Source organism: Carassius auratus, unplaced genomic scaffold, assembly GCF_003368295.1.
Source record: "Carassius auratus strain Wakin unplaced genomic scaffold, ASM336829v1 scaf_tig00032566, whole genome shotgun sequence".
NCBI lineage: Eukaryota > Metazoa > Chordata > Actinopteri > Cypriniformes > Cyprinidae > Carassius > Carassius auratus.
In genome coordinates, this window is record NW_020526008.1 from 1 (window position 1) to 23,888 (window position 23,888).

Genomic DNA, 23,888 nt, shown 5'->3' on the forward strand with positions numbered 1-23,888 from the left:
TGTGTACTTCAACACCTTCGATGATAAGACTGACATCCTGCGCTATATCAGCAGCATGCCATATGGTCGTGGTAAAACAAACACTGGAGCTGCTCTCACGTTTGCCAAAGACAAAGTGTTCACCAAAGCAAGAGGCAGCAGAAGAGATCAGAATGTTCAGCAGGTTGCTGTTGTGATCACTGATGGAAAGTCAACAGATGACGCCGCCAGTGCTGCGGCAGCATTGCGGCGATCTGGCGTCACTGTATTTGCGCTTGGTATCAAAGACACAGAGGAGGAGGACTTGAGAGAGATTGCATCCTATCCATATAAAAAGTTTGTTTTCAATGTGAAAGACTTTGATAAACTAAATTCACTTTCAAATATTTTAACCAGAACACTTTGCAATGAAATCACAGATTCCATCAGTACCTACAAGCTCACAGAGCTTTGCATTGCAAGGTTGGTAAAAAGTTTGTACAAATTTTCTTATGAATTACTTGCCCTAAAAACACGTTCAAGTTCAGATTTCACCAATTTATATTTCATATGTGAATTCTAAAAATGTAACTCCACTGCAGGTTGTAAGGATACAACCAAAGCAGAACATATACTTTCTTCGGATGAATCAGGAGTATAACCTATGATGAGTTTGAAGATATGAAGAACTTTACTAAGCAATGGCTGAAGCATTTGAGGTGGGAAATAACAATGTGCCGCTTGGATTGGTGAAATTTGCAAGCCGTGCAACAATAGTTTTCCGATTGCATGACTATAACACAAAAGCTGATATTGAAAAGGCAGTGAATGCCCTATTATGGAGGGAGGGGCACCAGGACTGATCTGGGGTTGAGAAAAAGATCCCACTATTCGAAGAAGCTGTACAGACACGTGGGGAAAGGTTCGTAAGCTCCTGATTGTCATCACACGATGGCGAGTCAAGAGCGACAGAAGAGCGGTAGAAGTTCCTGCTAAAATTTTGAGAACAGAAAAAGAATGTCACCATTATGCAATTGGTGTGAAAGATGCATCTTGCCAGAGCTGGAATTAATATCTGGCAGCCCACAAAGAACATTTTTGTCAAAACTATGATTCCTTGATGAAATCAAGAAAGACATCATTACAGAAATATGCTCCTTTGAAGGTGAGAAATACGATCAATGGCAAATGTTTGTAATGTATGCTTGCACTGTTATGTCAATAGCACTTTTTTTTTATTGAATGGGTGAGAAAATAATAAATTGGCCTAAATAGAATTTGTTTCAAGATTCACTTTTGAATTTCTTATTTCAGGTTGTGAAAGGTCTTTTTTGCAGAGTTGTCTTTCTGCTTGATGGATCAGAAAGCGTTCATGCTGAGGACTTTGAAAATACTGAAGGAGATAATGAAGCTTGTGATACATAAGTTTATGCAATTGGACTGGACAAGGAGCGTGTTGCAGTTGTTCAGTATGGCACAAACACAAAGGAGGAGTTTTCATTTAAATACATTTGATGATAAAGATGTATTATTACAGAAAATTAGTAATATCAAACAGATGTATGGAAAACGTACACTGGAAAAGCACTTACAGAAACATTACAAATCTTTCGACATTCCTAAAGGAGGACGCAACCAGTGCTTTAAAGTTCTTAATAGTTCTTTCAGATGGAGAGAGTAGGGATGATGTAGCCGAGCCTGCTAAAGTCTTGAGAGACAGTTTCACCAACATTATTGCCATTGGTATGAAACATTGCAAACAGATCACAGATTTCTTGCCATTGCTGGATCCCATGATCGATTGTTCTTTGAAGACTCAGTTGCATCCCTAAAAGAATTAAGCAGTGACGTCCTTCTCAAGATCTGCAACACAGGTAAGTAAACCAAATCTGAGATTTTTAGGAGAGATCACATCATGTCAGTAACTTCTGTCAGTTGATGTAAATCCTTTGAGAAAAAAAAAAAAAGTTCAGCGGCTTTTAGACAATGTCTGTTATTGTTGGGGGAATCTACATGCAAGTGTAGCAGTGCACATATTTACCACCTGATCATTCTAATCTGACCACCCATAGCATGTAGACATTAATGTCTTATGGTTGTTTTGCCAAAAGAGAAGGACTGCACATTTTTAAAGTGTACATCTGTTAAATGCTTGTCATTAATGTGTGTTATAGTAAAAACCACTTCAATTATTATCAAAAGTGGATTTTCCAAATGACTTCTAACATTAACATCATATATCTTTCCAGAATGCAAGACACCAGAACTGATTGATATAATCTTCCTTGTTGATTCCTCTGGAAGTCCAAATAAAGATGGTTTCCGGGAAATGACAAACTTAATCAAAATATACGGTGAGCCAAATCTGTGGTTGGAGAAAAGCGGGTACGATTTGGCGCCATCACCTACTCTGACAACCCTCATTTAGAGTTCACACTAAAACAGTACTATAGTCAAACTGATATTCTGAGGGTTATCTCAAACCTCAAAGCTTCAGGAGGACGCAGAAACACAGCCCGAGCCCTGAAGTATACACTCAACTACTTTGAGGAAACACATGGCGGACGACGAGCAAGGAATGTTGGCCAAGTGCTATTCCTGATAACAGACGGCAAGATTAATGACGTAAGTGGTCTGGCAACATGGCCTGAATCCCTGGCAAATTCAGAGGTCAACTTTTTTGCTATTGGTACTGAAGAAGCAGATGCTGAACAGCTAAAGGAGATTGTGGGAAGGAAAGGAAGAGTGCACTATGCAAAAACATACAAGGATCTGCATGGTCTACAAAAACGGATCACCCGAGAGCTCTGCAATCTTACCAAACCAAGTAAATCTGATTCTTATCACTAAACACTTTGTGCCATACATTTTTCTGTAAATGAACTCATCGTTCTATTTTCAATAGAGCAAGTTGACTTTAAGGGACTGTTAAAGTTAGTTTTTTCACGCATCTTGATTGGTCAGATTGATGTTGAATTATACTTAAAATAAATAATGTTATAAATCCATTCAATGCTACATGATATATGGCAATATAATTCACTACAAAAATCTTCGTCTCCATATGAGGCTTAGTGTTTGTGTCCCATGGTTGCTTCGTCCATGAATGCTTGTCCATGTGTGGGTGGCTTATGTGGATTGCTCATGTCTAAGACCACCTACTGAACTATCTCTAATTATTGGTAAAAATGCGAGATCTGAAACTGCCAATCTACAGTTGTCCATTAATGTAGTTTGTCCTAATGTTTTGTTGTTGTTGTTGTTGTTGTTTTTCCAGTTTGTGAGATGGAGGAATCAGACCTTGTTTTTTTAATTGATGGATCAGAGTCTATTCACGAACATAGTTGGAATACTCTCAAAAAAACCATGATTGACATTGTGAAAGAGCTGGATATTGCTCAAGACAAATGGCGAGTGGGTGTTGCCCAGTTCAGCGATATACTCCTGCATCAATTTTACCTGAACACATACACTAGTTTTGCAGAAGTGGAGGAAGCTATAAACAAAATTAGACAACGAAAGCAGGGCACAAGTACTTGGGACGCCCTGAGAAATATTCGATACTACTTCACAAAAGAGAATGGATCCAGAATAGATGAAGGAGTAGCTCAGAATCTCCTGCTGATCACAGATGGAAAAGCTAATGATGACAAAGACATGAATGCATTAGAGTATCTCAGAAACAAGAAGATATCAATAACTGCCATTGGGATCGGTGATGAAATAAAGAAATCTGAGCTGCGTGAAATAGCTGGATCAGCTGATCGGGTCATTATTGAGACTTTTGAAGGCCTTGAACTGAAGACAACCATAAGGAAAGTGTTACATTTACTCTGTAAAGACACAAGACCACTACCACAACCCCCACATGGTAAGTAACTATAGTTTATTATAGTATTCATAATTCATAATTATTATATACCACACACTCTTCAAATGAGCTCTGTTCCTAAACCTAATTCCTCTTGCCTTCAAATGCCTCTTATATACATTATCTTGTGACCTGCTGTCTGATAAGGAAGCTCAATAGGTTTTGGAACAGATAATTAGTTAAAATCGCACACTGTTTAAATAAATAAATTAAATAAATAAATACACCGTATTGTTTCAAATTCATCTTATGTTGTGTCTCTTGAGAGAGGAGTAGTTTTTCTAAAACTATAAAACAAAAGGTACAGTAAATGCTTAAAACATGTAAATTAACTGATAGCAATATAGTTGAGTGTAGATAATTAGGAAACTGCTCTGGGATTTTAGGAATCTGTTGTTAAAACTCTCTCTAACATGGTAATATAGCGACATATATAGCATGATTGCATATTTATTAATGATAATGATGTATAATATTTTGTCTATACCCTTTCTTGAAGATTGTGAACCATTGTTTTGTTTTGTTCGAACAGATTGTGATATTGACATTGCCTTTGGATTTGACGTGTCCAGACGAACAAGCACACAAACTCTGTTCAGACCTCAGGTGGAACAGTTGGTTTCTGCAGCCATCCATCGTATCTCCATGATTGGTGATCTGTGCTGCGTCGCAAAGGACAAGATTACAACTAGATTTGGCTATAGGCTTGTGTCTGGGACAGATGGGAGTGTTCTGGAAGATTTTGGCTTTGAGAAGTACAGCGAGGATGTGGTGGAGAAAGTGATGTCATGGCGACCTACTGCACCCCTGGACTTTAACAAGCTTCTGTTAGATTCCTTCAGAGAAAAGTTTGTCTCTTCCAAAGCCAAGGCAAAGGTGGGAGTGTTTTTGACATAAAACTGATCATCAAAATGGCTGTCAATTCTATATTTTATTCTTTGTTATTACACCGCTCTGTGGAATACATGATTACGATTGGTCAGTCGCGACTTTGCGAGGTATGTTATCCCTTGATAACAACCTGTTAAAGCTAATAACACAGGCTCATCCGTGTAACAGCAACTTTTATAGCCTTACTTATTATTATTTTTTTTTAGGTGAAATGTTGTGTAATAAATGGTTTAACTGTATTTTTTTCTCATTGAAATATCTGTCCAGTTTGAATTTGCCACATGATCCTCGCACTTACTTTCTTCACAGAAGCTTTGCATTCAAATATTTCAACTCAAATCAATATTTTGTGTTTAATTATTTACTTATGTGGCAAGTAGCCATGTAATAAGCTTTGTGTCGGGGTCCTGATCATCCTGTTGTGGTTTATTGTGAGATAACAACCGTCTGGGTGTACATTATCCCTTCCTTAATGTTCCCTTAATTGAGCAAGAGCATCTCTGCTGATGATATTTTCAAATGATTTTCTGTTTTACTGACAGACTCTCATTAGAAACAGAATAATTTACTGTCATTTACACAACAAAGAAACACTATGCATTTGGCATTTATATTTTACCCAAAGTGTTGCTTTAAAATAAAAAAAATTGCATCTGTAAGAGCACTATTGGGAAAAAAATAATATGTATGTAAATGACAATAGATGGAAGAGGCCAGCCAAACATGGTTGGAAAATCCAATGAGAAACTGGGGTCCTTTTTTGGTCACTTAGATTCATATCAGGTACCTAGATCACATTAGATATTTATTGCTCATTCAGTTGAGGGTAACCAGAAAATGGTATTCACACAGAATGATGCTGTAAATCTCCTGACATTTAATCGTATGTTTGTGTTTAGGTTTTGATAATCTTTACAGACGGGCTGGATGATAACATTCAGCGTTTAATGGCGAGTTCAGAGAGACTTAAGCAAAGTGGTAAGTGTTGTCTTTGGCTACATCCACATTAATCTGAATTTATTTTAAAACTGTGTCTTCCTTTTGCATACTCTACGCTTTCAACTAGTTTACAAATGTTTGCTCACATTGACATGTCTGAAAGCACTTAAATCGCATTACTGCATGGGGTAAAATGTAAGCTCTCAAGATGCTAAACATTAAATGTAATTTTATTAGCAAAATATCCCACCAGTTGTTGGTGCATCCAGGTCACACTCGAAATTGCTTTTCCATATATTCAGATGCAAAATTGTCCTGTTTTGCTGCTAAACAAGGAGTACATGTTCTGTCATATTTGTAGTGTAATATTAGGAGTGTACAAAGTAGCATTTAAACAAAATTATGTGAATAGAAGACACAACATTGATGGTACAACCATAGATATCTGTGGGTGCCATATGACATCACTAAACATGCATCATTGTTTTCCAATTATACCTTTCAGAGTCCACACTTTATATCTTAACCATAAAAACTGAGCCATTGCAAATTATTTATCAAAATCTCAGTTATGTGCAGAACTTTAATACATCCTGTACCATTACCTCTGCAGTCACTCTGTACTAAACCCATGTGTGCTCATTTCTGATGTGTAAACTAGGGGTCAGTGCACTGCTGATTGTGTCTTTGGAGGGAACAGTAGATTATCAACAGCTGGAATTTGGCAGAGGTTTCAGCTACCTGCAGCCACTGACCATCAACATGCTAAATATAGGCAACGCTCTTATGAAACAAATTGTAAGTATCCAAAAAGGTGCTGTTCACTCAAAATAAAGTAACATTTTGCAGTTCTTGCCAGGCTTATATTTTATGCCATCTGCACAAGTTGCATCAATTGCTTAACAGCAGCTGTTCTGAAAGAAATCTTGTAATGAAACTAAAATTGTATTTTGTGTATTTTAAATGAAGGCCTTTTATAGCTTTTCATAGCTTGGGTGTTCCCGTAGCTCAGTGGTAGAGTATTGCATTTGCAGTGCAAAAGATCATGTGTTCAATTCCCAGGGAACATATATACTGGTAAAAAAATGTATCGCCTGAATGCACTGTAAGTTGCTTTGGATAAAAGTGTCTGCTAAATGTTAATCTATTTATTTGTTTAGCTACTCCCCTTTAACTTGTTTAGTAAAAATAATAATAATAATTATTATTAATATATAAATCAATAAATATATATATATAAATCAAATCATTGCAACTGGATAAATATTTAAACTTTGGCAACTTTTGTATATGTGTTTATAGTATTAAGTTATGCCATCTGTCTATTCTTTTAAGCTACTACCAAGTGACGGATACATTTGTTAGTAAAGTACCCTAAAATTTGACTGGATGCATGGCTTGTGACTTCAACAACAAAATACAAACAGTTTCACTCATTGTATGCTTTTCTCTCCCCTCAGGAAACAGTAGCACTGAGGGAATGCTGCGATGTGCCTTGTTCATGCACTGGTGTACCTGGACCACGAGGACCCCCTGGAAAACCGGGTCAAAAGGTTGAAGTCCCTCAATTCTGATAATGTAGAAATAAAATTGGGGTTTACATATTTTCTCTTGTATTATTTGCCTTGGATGGATTTTTCTTACTTAGCTTGATGCATTATGTCATTAGAAGAATGATAATTGCATTGTGACTAAATGTGACAAATACAATTTGATTAAAATAAGGTACAGTATCTTAGTTAGAAGGTTGCTAGATTTTTGATCATCCTTGGCATCAGGAACGTGGCTCTGCTGTCTTCAAGAGACCATCTTCAATGTGTCAGTATACCTGTTTTCTTTTATTATTTAGGGATACACTGGTCAGAAGGGTCATCCTGGATTTCCGGGAGATGAAGGTAGTATGGTAAGTGAAACCGTCAGCCTGATTTCTGATGTCATACGACCTTCACATTACATGCACTTAAGGCAAAACAGCCCAAGTGAAAAGGAAAAAAAAAAAAAAAAACTAATAAATATCACCATACTTTATTGATAACAAAAAAAATTCCAAACTTTTTTTGTATTACATTTTTTTATGAAATATTATGCTTAAATAAGCAAAATAGGCATTATCTAATTAAACAGGCACTAATTTGCAAACATTTCCGGAACAGAAATCTGAATATTGGATAAAGACAGGTTCAAAATTCTTGTTTCTTTTGCTGACATATTAGAGTCAAAATTTGGAAAGAAAGGGATTCTGTATGTATATATATATATATATATATATATATATATATATATATATATTTTTTTTTTTTTTTTTTTTTTTTTTTTGTCACTCCATGAATCAGAAAATGCTGTCAATCCATGCCTGGTCCTCTCTCATTCTTTTTTCCTTCCGTGGCTCCTCCATCGAACTTGAGACGGACTTAAGAATCTGTTCCCAGAGCTCTTTGCCCTGCCCCACTTGTCACATTTATTTTGTTATCTTTCTGGTAATCTGAAGCTATTTATGAAAAGTCAAATTGGCCAAATTTTTTATGTGTCTCATTCACTAATAATTGCATGGATTATTCCGTGTTTGTACGGACAGGAGAAGTTCTCACGAAAAATCTCCACTTAATTCACAACACGTTTGTGCGTACATATATAAGTTTGAAACCTTGTTCTGACGATAGTGAATTTGAAGTAATCTAAATGAGCGGCCACTTGCACAAGGTTAGTCATTTTCATGTCCAAACCATCTCCATTTAAGGGCTTTCTGTACACTCTTTCCTTAAAGCCTTTCATCACTCTTGTCAAACTTGCTGCTGATTGCAGAAATGGTTTTGCCTACAGAAGCTTGTTTACACAGAATACATTTTTTATTTTCTTTTTTACAAAAATTGTGACTTTTTATCTCATAGTTTACATCTCAAATGGGAGATAAAAAGTTGTACCTAATTATTTTTTTTTATTTTTTTTTTTAAATGTTTTATTCTTTGGTGGGAACAAGCTCCCATGCTCGTCCGATCTTTGAGCAGTGCCAAATGTGTCATTCTCACAACAAGCAGAGACCCAGATTACAGACCTCTGTTTGGCCAGATTCACATACGCATATTATTCAGAGAAACTTCACAGCTGAAGCTAACGCAGCTTTTCTCACTCTTCACTGTATATGATCGAATAGAATGTATTTAGGATTAGATGAAATTTCGATGATCTAATAATCTGATTTCTGGTTTCAGTTGTTCCTATATTTTGTCATAAATTTAGAATACATTTTAGAATACATTTTTAACAAATTTTTTGGTGAATTGGTGATTTGTTCTTAAATTCGTTCGTACGCACATTTCATGCACAAATTTGTGTGCATGCATACTTTGTGAATGATTGAAAACCGTTGTTTTGTTTTGCCTTAATAGTCCAATTCAGAAATTTCAGCATTAGTAATTCACAAGAAAATGCATAGCTGATAGCATCTGACCTCATCGGTAGCAATGTGTTACTGATGATACTGTATATAGGACAGAATATACATGTTTTAGAGAGGATTTACATTGTATATGCTATGGATAAACAGTCTTTCTCCCATCTTGTTTCTGGCAGGGAGAGCGAGGACCACCAGGGCTGAATGGAACTCAGGGACACAACGGTTGTCCTGGAAACAGAGGAATAAAGGTAATGTAACATATGATTATCAATGAAGATGCATCTCTTGATGCCATTTTTATCAGTGGAAATTTTCTTCTTGGAATTTCTGGATTTATCTTAGTATGCAAGATACAGGACTGCATTTCTTAATACACCACTCAAATAGAACTTTAAACTATACATTTTTCCGTTTTTATTTTCAAGAAATAATAATTAAAATACTGTAAGGTTAAACAATTAATCAGATTGTTAATATATCAAGTAAAATGGTTTCATATTTTGTTATTTGGTGCAAACACATGTATACATCAAGTCTGAATAGGGATGGATGCATGCTACCTGCATGACTATTACTAAATGCATGGCTAGGATATGTTATTGTCTGTATATGAGGACAGGTAAACCAGATGAGTTTTACAGCTGTGCTGAATCAAGAAAATGTTTTTAAATCTCATTTCAACAGGGCCAGAGAGGCTACAATGGAAATAAAGTGAGTAAAAGAGTTATTATGCTATTTACTGGCTGTTCGCTCTATAGTTGCACCCACTGTTACAGTTATTTTCTGGACAAAAATGTAAACTGTAAAAGATATCCTAAAGTGTTTTCTTCAACAGCCACAGTTTACACATAAAAAAAAATGTAAAGGTTTTTGAGTACTGTATAGTTGTCTTGTCTAACAAACTTAAATGCAAAGCAAAACTGCATAGAATATTTTCATAGAATCTTTTTGCAATAACAGATGGTTTTATACATTAGCAAGTAAAAAAAAAAAATAGCTTAAAGGGTTCTTGCACATTTTAACTGGAAAACAAGTTCAGTTTCTCATTAAAAATGATGATGTTAACAGTTTTCTTAAAGCAGTTGGGTCTATTTCTTTTCCAAGCTGCAGATGTCGTTTAAGGGTCTTAAACAAGTACAATTGGACATTTTATTTGTGTAGTGTTGTTGATTACTTCTCAAAACAGACTGTAAGTGTGTGACCCTTTGACCTCTGTCTGACAGGGAGAAGATGGGGACGATGGGCTGGATGGAGTGAATGGAGAACAGGTCACATTTATTTTCTCTGCACCTTTTCTACACTTACATTCACATGTTCTGTTGTAAAATGTTATATATATATATATATCTATATATATCTATATATATATATCTATATATATATATCTATATATATATATATATATATATATATATATATATATATATATATATATATATATATATATATATATATATATAGAGAGAGAGAGAGATTAAATGTAAATAGATAAATATTTTAATTTGTTCAGTCTTGTTTTTTTTTTTTTTTGTGCATGAAAACTTTGTCTTTGGTTATAGACACTTAAATGGATGCAAGAAAGCTGACAATATACATACACACAATTAAATATGCATACAGTATATGTATCAAAATATACTTAATGACATCTGACTTTGAAAACATTTTGTGTAGTTGAACCTTCTCTATTAAATTAAGTATAACATTCACTGTTTTAGTGCAAGTCTATAGTTTTTGTTTGTCTGTTATGTGAACCGCCAAGAAAAATTTGTACGTTTGACCACTTATATTAGTCATATCTTTTGTTAATCCATAATCAGAAGTATGATCATGTAATGACATAATTAATTGTGTTTGAGGAATAAAGTGCTGCCTTGTAACATGCAGTAAGTTAAACCCATAATGGGCAATGAAACTGCTTCGCAGCACATTGTAATCAAATTAGTTAATGAGTCATTTGATTGATTCACTGTACTCTGTTTCTGTTGCGTGCAGGGTGATGCTGGCTTAAATGGGCTTCCAGGACCTAAAGGAGACCCGGGCAGTGCTGTAACTACATCACGCATGTGTTTCATCACAGCTGTCTTCTTAAAACATCCCAGTGGCTTCTTCACTGTTATTTCTGTCTTTTAGGGTGAGAAGGGTTTCAGAGGCAGTCTTGGACCTAAGGGACACGGCGGAGTGAGAGGAGATCCTGTAAGGATTTCTCTGTGTTTAAAGTAGCTGTTTTTTACCGTCTAAACAACCTGACTTGATTTGTCTGTGCTTGATTCTCTGTTTGTGTTAATAGGGTGCACCAGGAAGAGACAGCACAATTTCAGGTCCGAAAGGCGAGAGGGGAGATACTGGGCTCCCGGTGAGGGTCTTTTTTCACACTCCATCTGGATAATGTTAAGTCCATTTGTTTGTGTAAGAGTGAGAGAATGTTTCTGTTTCAGTAGCGGTGTGCCGAAAACACATTCTTCTTCTGTTATTGTGTATACACACTTCTTTAAAATCCTCCCATGAGACAATGGGTTTTGCCGGCTGTCAAAGTTAGCACATTTACACTTGTGATTACTTAAAATGTTAATATTAACACCACTTACATATTTCTGCATGTCGACACGGCCACAAGTGTTACTGCTTCTTAATTGATCTTTCTTTCTTGGCTCTTACTTTGACTTTCATTGATGGAAAATTCCAAATTAAGAACTTTAATAAAAGAGAATCAAGTGACCAGATATCAGAAACATCTCTGATTTAGAACCACTTTTTTTTTTTTTTAGAATGTTACAAGAATATGTGGATAATTTCAGTAAAAGTGTGTTATGACTGTGTTCTCTTGTCAGGGTGACCAGGGCACTACTGGACCCTCAGGCAGACCTGGGGATAATGGTGATCCTGTGAGTATTACCTGTATTAATACCTTAGTGGCTTCTAACTGTAACTACATTCTCAGATAAAAGGGACAAAGCTGTCACTGGGATGATTCTCTAATCCTACAATCCCTGTTTTGGACTTTCTTTCTGAAAATGTGTAGGTGTTATGTATTACTTAGTGTCCCTATCGTATTGCAATTTTATTTTTTATTTTTTTTATTATTATTCTTATTATATTTTTTTTTTACATGTGTAACAAATAGATATAGACTGTGGTTCAAAAGATTGGATCACCTTTTTTTTTTTTTTTAAGAAGTTAATGCTCTTCTCCAACAGGGAACACATGAAATTGTTTAAAAATGACAAGAAAAACATTTAAAATGTTGCAAAAGATTTCTGTTTCTAATAAATTTTGCTTTTCAAACTTTCGGTTCATCCAAGAATCATGAAAAAAAGACACTTGGTTCTTAGTTTTCACACTTTCATTAAGCAGCGTAACTATTTTCATCTGTGATAATAATAGAAAGGTTTCTTTGCCAAATCTGCATATAAGAATGATTTCTGAAGGATCATGTTTTGTGTTACGATTTTCATGACATCTGACATGCGATGTGGGATATTTAACATTAATTGCCTGAAAGTCCTTTTTTTCATCCTTCATGAAGTTTTATCCTTCAAATAACTTCTCAGTGTATTTTGGTAGGGTGCTCCAGGGAGAAAAGGCCGACCAGGAGCGCCGGTAATGTAGCATGTTCTGTTCTATTTTAAATGTTCTGTTCTACAGTATACCATTCTTTTCTAACCTTATATGTTATATATTTATATATTTCTAATTCTAACGTATTCTGTTGTTCATTATATTATTGTATCCTGTTGTTGTCATTATATCCTGTTCTATTCTATTCTGTTCTTCTCTCATTTATTCCATAAATCTCTGAACTGTTTTTTCTGTTTTAAATTCCATTCCATTTTATAATCTGTTCAAATGTGTTCTTGTCTAATATAATCTGTTCTGGTCTATTCTGTAATTGTAATGTGTGGAAACGTGTGTATCTGTTTAGGGTGCATCTTCAAATGCAAAAGGAGAAGCTGGACAGCCAGGTCTTCCTGGTTATCCTGGACAAGTGGTGAGAACTAGGACATTTCACCTTTATTTAAAAAGAAACCAACAGATAAGAGATGTCCGATGGTAGGGTTTGATTTTATGATGTGTTATACATGATGTGTTTTTTTGTCTGTTTAGGGACCACCAGGCCCAAAGGGGTTTCAAGGAGTTGGTGGTCCTCCAGGTGTACCTGGAATTCAGGTGTGTATTCAGTTGATTAAACTAGTCGCATGTTCATGTTTTTACTCTTAATGTACAAAACAATACAATACAATGAATGCTGACAGAACCATGTGTGTTTTCATAGGGTCCCTTTGGCCCAACTGGACCTGAAGGTTCAAAAGGAGGTCGAGGACCCAGAGGACCAAGGGTATGGAAGACTGTTGTACTGAAGTTTTCTTCTTACTGTACTTCCATCTTTCTCTTTTCCTGATTCTGTTAAAAATGCATGAGTTTTTTTTTTTTCTTCAGTAAAACAGATTTGGAGAAATGTATCACTTGCTCACCAATAATTCCTCTGCAGTGATTGGGTGCCGTCAAAATAAGAGTCTAAACAGCTACAAATAAAATCAACACAATAATCCACAAGTCTTATTTTTTTAGGACTATTTAGGACTATTTCTGCTTGTAAACGGTTCTTGGTATGCTTATATTTCTCTCCTGATTTAGAGAAGACAATAATAATTAAAAGCAGTATATTATGGGTAGATTACTTGTATTTTAGCAACGGTAACAACAGTTTGAACTCAAAAGAAAAAAATCTTAATGATTGTCTGCCAAACAGGCAGCTCTTCACTTCACAAGATGTTAACTGATTGACTGGAGTGGTTTGGATTTCTTGTGGATTATTGTGATGATTTTATCAGCTATTTGGATTTTCATTCTAACGGCACCCATTCACTGCAGAGCATCCATTGGTGAGCAAATGATGTAATGATAAGTTTCTTCATATCTGTTCTGATGAAGAAACAAACTCATCTACATCTTAGATGACCTGAGATTCAGTACATTTTCAGCAAATCTCCATTTTTGGGTGAACTATTCCTTTAAAACCTGCTTGGTCTCCAGTATATTATGTGGTAGTGCTGCAGCCATAAAATGTTGTAGAGAAATTCTCCTCTTTTCACACCGTCCTTGTGTTTAGGGTCCACCGGGTGACCCGGGGCTCAAGGGATCACAGGGACCAGAGGGATTCAAAGGGCCTCTGGTCAGTTGATGCATTTGTGCATTGTTGACTTGAAAATGATAAAATGCCCTTTAAATACGAGACTCTCCAGTCTAAAGTATGACTTTATGTAAAAAGGGACAAGATGGAAGAGATGGGTATGGACCTGCGGGGCTCAAAGGACACAAGGTACCTGTGCCATATCTGAAACATGCTATAACTTATTTTAAAATTAACATCAAGAGCAAAGATTTGCATATGAGGAAAGTGCAAAACATTATTTTCTGCAAAATATGGTAACCTGTTTTTTCTCTTTTTGTATGTTTATTGATATTCAACTAACAGAATAAAATTGCTTTCAGGGAAACAATGGATACTTTGGCCTCCCTGGTTTGCAGGTCTGTTAAAGCTAGTTAATCATCTGTTGCAGCTCATCACTAGCCATTTTATGTGATTGTATAAATGGTAATAATAATAATTACAAATTAATAGTCCATGATGTAACATTATTAATATCAGTGATTATAATTATAGGGTGAGCATGGTACCAAAGGATCCAGTGGAAGTAAAGGACATAAAGGTTATCGAGGAAAACCGGTACACTTTTAAATCATATATTATTTTACTTAACATTATAGAGAAGGTTCTGCATGTTCGCAGCATACTTTTTGGAAGTAATGCAGTTATGTTGTATGATGTATTGATGTGATCAGGGAAACACGGGACGTCCGGGTACTGAAGGTCCTCCAGGAGACAATGGGATGGATGGACACAGGGTCAGTCATTTGTCATCACTTTTTTACAGATTAAACAAATACTTCTAATACATCACAAAACATTTTCAGTTTAGGTCATCTTCGGTCGGAATTGATTGAAAACAAAAATGTTTTTAAATGAAAAATATTTTTTTTGCATCATTGGAATGAGAAGACTCTTGGTGACTTTTATCAAATTAGCTATGTGAAAACAAAAGTCATGGACATGATTTGAATATTTTAAAGTGTCAAAAAATAAAAAAAAGTAACACTACCATGGGGAAAAAATTGCATTAAAAAAAAAAAACATATTATAAATATTCCATAATAAAATCCTCACAAAAATTCTAAATAATGATAAAAAATATTACTTGACAAAAATATTTTACATATTTTTTTTCGTAAAAAAATAAAAAATAAAAAAATAAAGTTAAATTTCAAGGATTCTGTCATGTTTGTAAGTAGCAAGTGTGACCCAAAAATGAAGGAGGGTTAAGCAAATGTAATTAAGGTGGTCTGAGATATTTGTCTTCATATTAATTTTTTTGTTCTGAGATACTTTATGTTTATTTGTTTGTTCATGCACTTTTCTAATTGTTTATTTAATTTTATTTTATTTCTAGGGTGAAAAAGGTCCTCCTGGAATCAATCCAATGCCTGTAGGTTCATATTAAGAGACAATATCTTTAAATAGTGTTAAATTACTCATCTATTCTAAAAGTTTGATTGTTTTCCTTCTGTCTTTTTCTGCTTCTGAACGTCAAGGAATGTGACCTGGTCGAACACATACGCAAAAACTGTCGTAAGTTCAGAGAACCTAATATCCAAAGAATACCAAGCAGAATGACTGCTAGTGATTTTAGTCATTAGCATGATCTCATTCAGTTATTTTATTTCTCTCTTCGTGATCTCTTATATGTGGCATTTAGCTTTCTGTATATTAAACCTTGAAATCATTTGATCTACATTTTATCTTTTATTTTGTCTCCACAGCTTGCTGCTCCGGTATGCTTTGCCTTACACTTTAACATTTCAGTGCCTTATTTATTAGTAACTTTTTGCTAAATTGTAAATAAAAAATAAAAAGTCCCTTTCCAAAATGCTTTCAGGTAATGGTACCCAGTGTCCAGTTTACCCCACAGACCTGGCGATAGCTTTGGACATGTCTGTGGGTGTAACTCCTCAAGTTTTCCAGCGGATGCGTTCTGCGGCTCTTTCCTTATTGGAAGACATTTCCATTGCTGAAACAAATTGTCCACAAGGAGCACGGGTGTCTGTGATCGCCTACAACAGCGAGTCAAGGATCCTGATCCGTTTCACAGACCACCTGAAGAAGAAGACCCTTCTGGAAGCTGTAAGAACATTACCTCTAGAGAGAACCACAAAAACCAGAAACATCGGACAAGCCATGAGCTTTGTTTCTCGGAACATCTTCAAACGTGTCCGAAGCGGCAGGTTAATGAGGAAAGTGGCTGTGTTCTTTACAAACGGTCCGTCGAGGGATGACTCGAGCCTTGCAACAGCCATGCTGGAGTTCAAGGCTGCAGACATTGGCCTCGGAGTGATCGCCTTTAGTCCTGCTGATGATGTGACCCGAGCATTGCAGGTACATAAGAAAACATCAGATTTGCAAATGCAAAAAAATGCAAGTAAACTTAATTCATATTTATTCACATTACTCCACAGTAATAAACAGAAAAGTAACAGTAATGGATTTTTGCAATTTGTAATATATATATATATATATATATATATATATAGAATTCACTAGCACTCTCAGCTTTGAATAAGAGTAATTTCTACCTCAAATGTCCACTCAGGTTGATGACACGGGAAGCTACATTATCGTTGATGGCAGAGGAGTAAGTCGCATTAAGCAGTGCATCATTTGTTTTGGTAAGCTCCAGTGCAGACATCCACATTTGATTCTGTTCATCTCTTTGAGAATCCAAACATTAACACAATGGATTTTTCATGTTTAAAAATGCAAGACACAGCACAGTGTTGGAAAATGATTCTTGAGATTCAATAAGGTCTAGAGATGCGTTTTTTACAAGTTTAACTTATTTTAACTTGAGTGCTGTGTTTAAGAATGTGGTGCCATGCATGCAACATGGAAAAGACACAAGAAATGATTGTCACAGTCAAACATGTTTGTCTAGCCCATGTTTATGTAGTGCATGAAAATGCGTAAACACATTCTGTGTTAATGGCCCCTAAGACAGCAAGTATAAGGCACTGCAACAAGCTCAGTAAAAATCCTTAGTGGTGGACAAAGTTAAATAAATGTTTATTGTAAATCCAAAAAGTGCATATTTTGACCAATATTAGTATGCATTATTAATTTTATGCTTATTAGAGTATTATGTCATTATCTTAGCAATGTCAACAAGCCAACTTCCCAATGAGATCTAAAGTGTTCCTAATCAGTCATTAATGAGGTTCTATTTCTGTTAGGTTGTGGCTTATGTAGGTAGGTTTTGGATCATGGATGTCTTTAATTACATGCCAAGGTTTTTTATTCTCTCTTGCCAGATCGTTGTAACCCAGACCCAGTGTGTGGTGTAATTCTGCGGCCTCCACCCCTGCGGATGGATATGGATCTGTCTGTGCTGATGGATGGGTCTGATAACGTGAACACTCAACACTATGCAAATATGAAGGAGCTTCTGGTGTCTCTGTTGGACCGGATCGATGTGAGCAGCGAGCCGAGCAGAGCCGACAGAAAAACCAGGGTGTCCGTCTACCAGCAGAGCTCCGTTTATGGCTCATCTTACATCAACGAGGAGTTCAGCTTCACTAAATATAAAGATCGCAATATCATGAAGAGGCATATTAAAGATACAGTGAAGCAAGTGGGCGGGACATCCCATCCTGACTTTGCTTTGGAGTGGCTGATTACTAACGTTATCCTTAAAGTAGAAAGACCACGAAGCAAACGAATGGTCATGGCTGTTTTTGGTGAAGATTTTAAGCACAGCAAAGCTCAGCTTGATTATTTGTCTAGACTGTGTAAGTGTCAGAATGTTGTGATGTTTATTCTCATGGCGGGACAGAGATTCGACCGGACACAGATGGAGGAGCTCACCAGTTCTCCTCTGGACCAGCACCTGGTGTTCCTGGATGACAGAGGTTATGGCACACGCTTCGCTTACGCCTTCCTGCATATGCTCCACAGTAAGAAATATTCATGGTTGTGTTTTCATAAGGCCGCTGTGAAAGATCCTGATCTGTTGTTGAAACTTGCAGACTTTTTCCTCTGAAAATCAACAGATGCTCACATCCTCTTTCATCTAAATAAATAAAAAAAAAAAAACATGCGGTAGTGTTTTTGCCTTTTTAAAACATTATTTTACAAACAGTCTTGTTTATTATTTTATTATAATTTTTAGATTTTTCATTTTCATTTAATCTGAAAGTTTTTCACATTTTTTCTGCAAACAATAGCCCCAAAACTCTCTACATTATCTGTTTTCTTCTTAAAATTAACAGTTGCTAACATCCTCTTTCATCATTTGCAAGTAGTGTTTAACCTACAATATTATTCATTAAATTAATATACTTTTAATTATAATTTTTTGTTTTGTTTTTGTTTTCTATTTAATTTTTAGTTGTAGTAATTTTGATGTAGTTATTATGTCACTTCTGCTTACATGCTGAGCTATACATATTCTTTTTAGTTAATTTTAGTTAAAATATTAATAATTAAATTTTTCCTGTTTTAGTTTGTTATTTTAGTACTTCAAAAATAAGAAATGTAAGGAGCAAAGTAGAAAGTATGTTTCTTTAACGTTTTATTCAATTTATTTATTTTTATATTTTTTTTGGGGGGGGGGGGGGGTATGTGGCTTATTTTTCATTTCAGTTAACTATAATAACCCTGGTGTGTATCTGCTGTTGTTTTGCAGAAGGAATCTTACCCCAGTCATTAATACCTACTCCTGATTGTCGTGGGTTTGTGGTGAGGCCTGTTGAAACTGGACCACAAACCACAGAGAGGTAATGTCATTTACTAACCACAATCTTTAGACATAAAATCACAAAGGTTAGTGCATGGATTGTGTATTCTCAAAGCCATTTGGCTTATTAATCCAAAGGTTTTAGAGTCTAAAAATGTTACTGTTTAGAGTCTTTGAGCACTGTGCCAGAAATGGGAAACCTGGGTTTCATGAGCCATATTTTGTTTTTATTTGCACATTAAAATACAAATCGATTCTGCAATATTGAACAATAGTTAGCCTGTACAGGACACATTCTGTGCTTTTTAATGATATTAATGTGTCTTACTGTTTTTCAGTGCTATTCTGCCCACTGAAGAGCCCACAGAAGAGCCCACCGAAGAGCCCACTGAAGAGCCCACCGAAGAGCTTTATGAAGAGCTCACTGAAGAGCCCACCGAAGAGCCTTATGAAGAGCTCACTGAAGAGCCCACCGAAGAGCCTTATGAAGAGCCCACTGAAGAGCCCACCGAAGAGCCTTATGAAAAGCTCACCGAAGAGCCCACAGAAGAAACTTATAACTATTATGGAGATGAGCAAAACAAAGAATCATTCATTGAAGCCAGTCAATATGATGACACTGATCAATATAGAAAAGAGCACAGAAAGGACAAAAAGGACAAAAAGGAGCCCTCCAAGACTAAAGGTGGTGAATCCAGATCTTACTGGCCAATTTAACCCTTGATTTAGTTTTTTTTTTGGAGTTGCATGTACTGTATCTTTGGCGTAGTACTGTATCCTCACTCACATTAAAATGCACAAGCTTTAATGCTGTTTCTCTGACAGAGTTCAGTATTCAGTGCTGAAGGGAATTAGTGGAGTGTACCGTTTGTTTCCAACAGCACGCTGCTTCCTTGAGAAAGATTCAGGCCGTGTGTGTGGATCGTATATGTCCAGATGGTATTACAGCCAGCAAACTAAGAAATGCATGCGCTTCTGGTATGGTGGTTGTGGCGGAAATGAAAACCGATTCTTGACTGAGGATGAGTGCTTTAAGGAATGTGTGTCTACAGGTAAACTGACCAAACTTGATTACTGATATGATCCATATTGTTATTGATGTAAATTATAATTATTTACTTTTTATGTACTCAAAAGATTAAATCTAGTATTTAGTAATAATATTGCATAATGAGAGATTCATAAGCAATTTTTTGTAGGCTGGTCATGCAATATTAGAACATTGCACTTTTTTTAAGTCAAAACTTTTTTTCATGAAATTAAAATTCTCTCTGGGTCAAAATACTTGGAAAACAGCAATGAGGTTGATTCCTTATTATTATATGTTCAGTATATTTTAAATATATTAATATTTAATGCATTAATTCATATATTAACGTTTTAATGCATAGTGTATCAATTCCTCTTTTAAAAACAGTAGTTTAGCTATTTATAATCATTTTAATTTATAATAATATAATATAACATTTTTAATGGATATATTGAATGCTTTCATGTTGGAGTTTTGAGATTGTTCAAACTTCCTCCACAGAATCTGAAAATCTTCCCAAGGATGATTCCAGTATCAAGGGTAAAGACACATTTATTGTACTTGCCATAGACATTTTATAGCTTAACGCAAACCATAAAATATTTAGCATTTCTAGAATGAAAAAAAAAAAAAAATCACATTGTGATTTATTATTATTATTTTACTATTTTTAACGAATGGAGATACATATGAGGAGCATCCCTGATTCACAAAAACTACAATGCAAATCAAGCATAAAATTATTGTTGAACTCAATATGCATGGTGAAATATGCAAGTATTAAAGGTGTGGTGTTTTTTTATTGCTTCAAAGCCATCAGTCTGTTCATTATTGTGTGTAACTCTTTCTGCTCACAGACATTTGCCAGCTCATACTTGATGCAGGAACTTGCTCAAACTTTTCAGTGAAATGGTACTTCAACGTCAGCAGTGGTGAATGTGTCCAGTTCTGGTATGGAGGCTGTGACGGGAACAGCAACAGGTTCAACACTCAGGAGGACTGTGAGATTCGCTGTCTCAGGGACAAAAAAATATCTCCAAACGTCTAAACTGTGATGTCTAATGAATTTTAGCAGCTTCATTCTTTCGTGATCATGATCATATTCTCATCACGATTGTCAAATGGCAGCCATAGAAGCAGTTTTAGCTATATGTATTTACATATTTAGCTAAATGTATATTTAGCTAAATTTGAGTGTAGGAATGATTTGATTACAAAAGCAGAATTTGTTTAAAGGTGAAGTTTCTAATGATGTGTCATTATTTGCACCAGAAAGAAATAATGCAAAAAATAATGATTCATTCTCAATCATTTCAGTAATCGTTCAGTTAGACTCAAGCCACAGGTTGAGACAATGTTGTTAGACAGCTTAAATGTTCAGATTGCAATTCTGTTTGGTGCCATTAGCAGTGCAGAGAAAAGACAAAAAAAAAAAAAAAAAATTAAACCTTTATTAAATCTCAATTTCACAAAATTCCTTGACTGAGTTGGTGATGTAATTTTTGTAACTGTTAAGAGGAATAAAAACACTATGAAGATAGGAGTGCATTGTACACACGTCTGTTTAAGGAGCCTCACTGTCTTGTTTTTATATATTTTTTTTTTGTGCGTGTGTGTGTTTGTGTGTTTCTCTAAAGCCCCTGGATATAAAAACGAAGAACTGTCTAAACCATTAATATTTTTATGGGATGTCGGCTTTTAAAAAAATGACTGAACATTTAGTGAAAAAAAAAAAAAAACTTTATACTGTATGTTAGGGATTTGAAAAGAGCAGCAGTAAAAATTATTACACATTTATATAGTCTGATCTGCTGTTGCATGTATTTTTAGGGTTGAGATTCATGCCTGAAGAGGGCGCTGTCTCATGTTCAAAGCTAAAATGCATTCTGTCCTTCCCAGTTTAAAGGAATAGTTTACTTAATAAAGAAAACGTGAGTCCAAACAGCTGATAAATCAACAAATACATCTAGACATTTTTCATTTCAAACAGTCCTCTATGCGTAATAATGCTTTCTCCAGTGACAAAGTCGTCTCTGAATCAGGAGCGAAATATGTAGTTTGACATTAAAAATCACTTGCATGCAGCTTTACGCTCCATAATATGCTAATTGATGGCCTGGAGTTGTGTGGATTACTTGTAGATTATGATGGCCTGAGGAGTACATTTTCATCTCATTTTCAGTTTTGAGTGAATTATTCCTTTAATATGCAGAGACAAGTAAACAATTGAAAGGCTGATTAACCCAATGGTGTGAATTTAGGATGGGAATAATGGTTTGTTTGGTAAACTGTCATTAGTTTTGCTATTCTATATTCAGCTTTATGAGGTGACAATAACAGCACAAAATATTTTTTTCAATTCCATTTATCAGATTTAATGACAATTAATTCTTTTAATATAGTGTAGTAAAAGCACACATTAAATTGAGCGTGTAGTACAGTGTCTTCCCATTGACAGTCCCGCCAGTTTAAGTGCAATCCTGGAGGCCGGTAAGAATCCCCCGTGGTTATTATTGCTGACGTGAAGCATGTTCAGCCCTTGTTTAGAGAGGAGGATAGTCTCCCTCAGAGAAAATATTGAGAAAGCACAGGGGAATGTCCTTCAGACAAACATCATATTAGCACTGAAGAAAAGTTTGCTGATCGGCAGTCCAGAAAATACTGAAAATGTCCAATATCATTCATCTTGTCTTATAGAATATATCTCACACCATTTAAAATAATGGAAACCAGGCTTGATATGATAATGAGAACATGTAGAACTAACAGAAGCACTGTTAGAATGTTTAAATTACAAAGATCCCTTTTGTTAAAGAATAAACGCTATATACTATGAGGAAATATACACAACCATTCTAAAGGATGGTAATAGCATTCAGTGTTGCAACAGTGTTGGGGAGTTAATGCTTTTTTTTCAATAAATCTTTTGCAGTACCATGATAAAAACAACAACAACAAAAACATGTTGGGCCGGACTTTAAGATTTTTGTATTTGATTTAAATACAATAATCATCCACTTGGATTTCACAGTTTTAACATAAACTAAAAACCTTAATTTGTGTTGCATATTTGTCAGTCAAAGATAAATGAAACGGGTACGACAGGTAAAAAAAAATAACAAATAATAATTAACAATTTGCATCTAACTTTTTTATTCAAATACTCATATTTTCAGTTGCTTAAAATCAGCATACATTTGTTCATTGGGAAAATGTATTTAGTTATGAACATCATTAAATACGTCTAGATGTGGAACAGGCAGTTAGTTGCAAAATGTATGAGATTAAATTGGATTTATTGAAGATACACTGAATCTAGTATTTTGTATCAGTTTATTAGTACTATTACAGAAATCTGACCTGTTTCCTTTATCTACGAGTGACAGATATGCAGCTTTATTCGTTTGTTGATGTTAAAATTGTGTAATCCAAATGGACAGACATGTTATATGTAATTAAAAAATCTTAAATTTTAACATCAATATTTTTTGGAGTGTTGTTCAGCTGGTTTTAATAGCTTATCCAAAAACAAGGTCCTCTTTAGTAGTAGCAAGGCAGTAAACCTGAACATTATCACCCACTGAAATACTGTAATAATCAAACATGCTCTCCTAGCATTGCAGTGTCTGATTTCATTCAGATTAAAATGCATAGCATTTATGTATCTTTTAAATAGTGAAATATTTTGTTAAATGTTGCTGTTAATTTTTTCAGCTTGGCTATATAAATTAGTAAATTCTGGTCATATTTAATGTAAATTTGTCTGTTTATAGTTGCTCTAATTGGGAGCATTCATTTAGTCGTTACAACTCCTCTTTGTTTTTGTGCCTGAACAAATATAGATCTAATTAAAAAAGATTTAAAGTGTAACTAACTACATTTTTTTAAGAGTATCTTTTTCTAAACTCCATCTATTTTAAATTAGGAGTGGCTTACAGTTTTAAAATATCTCCCCCAGTA

General features: G+C 35.1%; 1 protein-coding gene across 1 annotated transcript; it reads left to right on the top strand.

Annotated features, from left to right (window-relative positions):
• Positions 1–2,316: 2,316 nt before the first annotated feature.
• On the top strand, positions 2,317–21,471 carry LOC113080905 (collagen alpha-6(VI) chain-like; the record flags this gene model as incomplete). Its single annotated transcript, XM_026252957.1, has 34 exons — positions 2,317–2,785; positions 3,236–3,829; positions 4,362–4,705; positions 5,620–5,698; positions 6,321–6,457; positions 7,120–7,212; positions 7,509–7,562; positions 9,230–9,301; positions 9,738–9,764; positions 10,277–10,321; positions 11,049–11,102; positions 11,187–11,249; positions 11,344–11,409; positions 11,885–11,938; positions 12,618–12,653; positions 12,976–13,041; positions 13,158–13,220; positions 13,327–13,389; positions 14,164–14,226; positions 14,323–14,373; positions 14,547–14,582; positions 14,719–14,781; positions 14,898–14,960; positions 15,563–15,598; positions 15,705–15,741; positions 15,933–15,944; positions 16,049–16,545; positions 16,760–16,835; positions 17,475–18,116; positions 18,848–18,938; positions 19,237–19,583; positions 19,780–19,950; positions 20,430–20,468; positions 20,786–21,471. Coding segments are annotated over 34 exons (4,794 nt in total), but the record flags the coding sequence as incomplete, so codon positions are not given.
• Between the last annotated feature and the right edge of the window lie 2,417 nt (positions 21,472–23,888).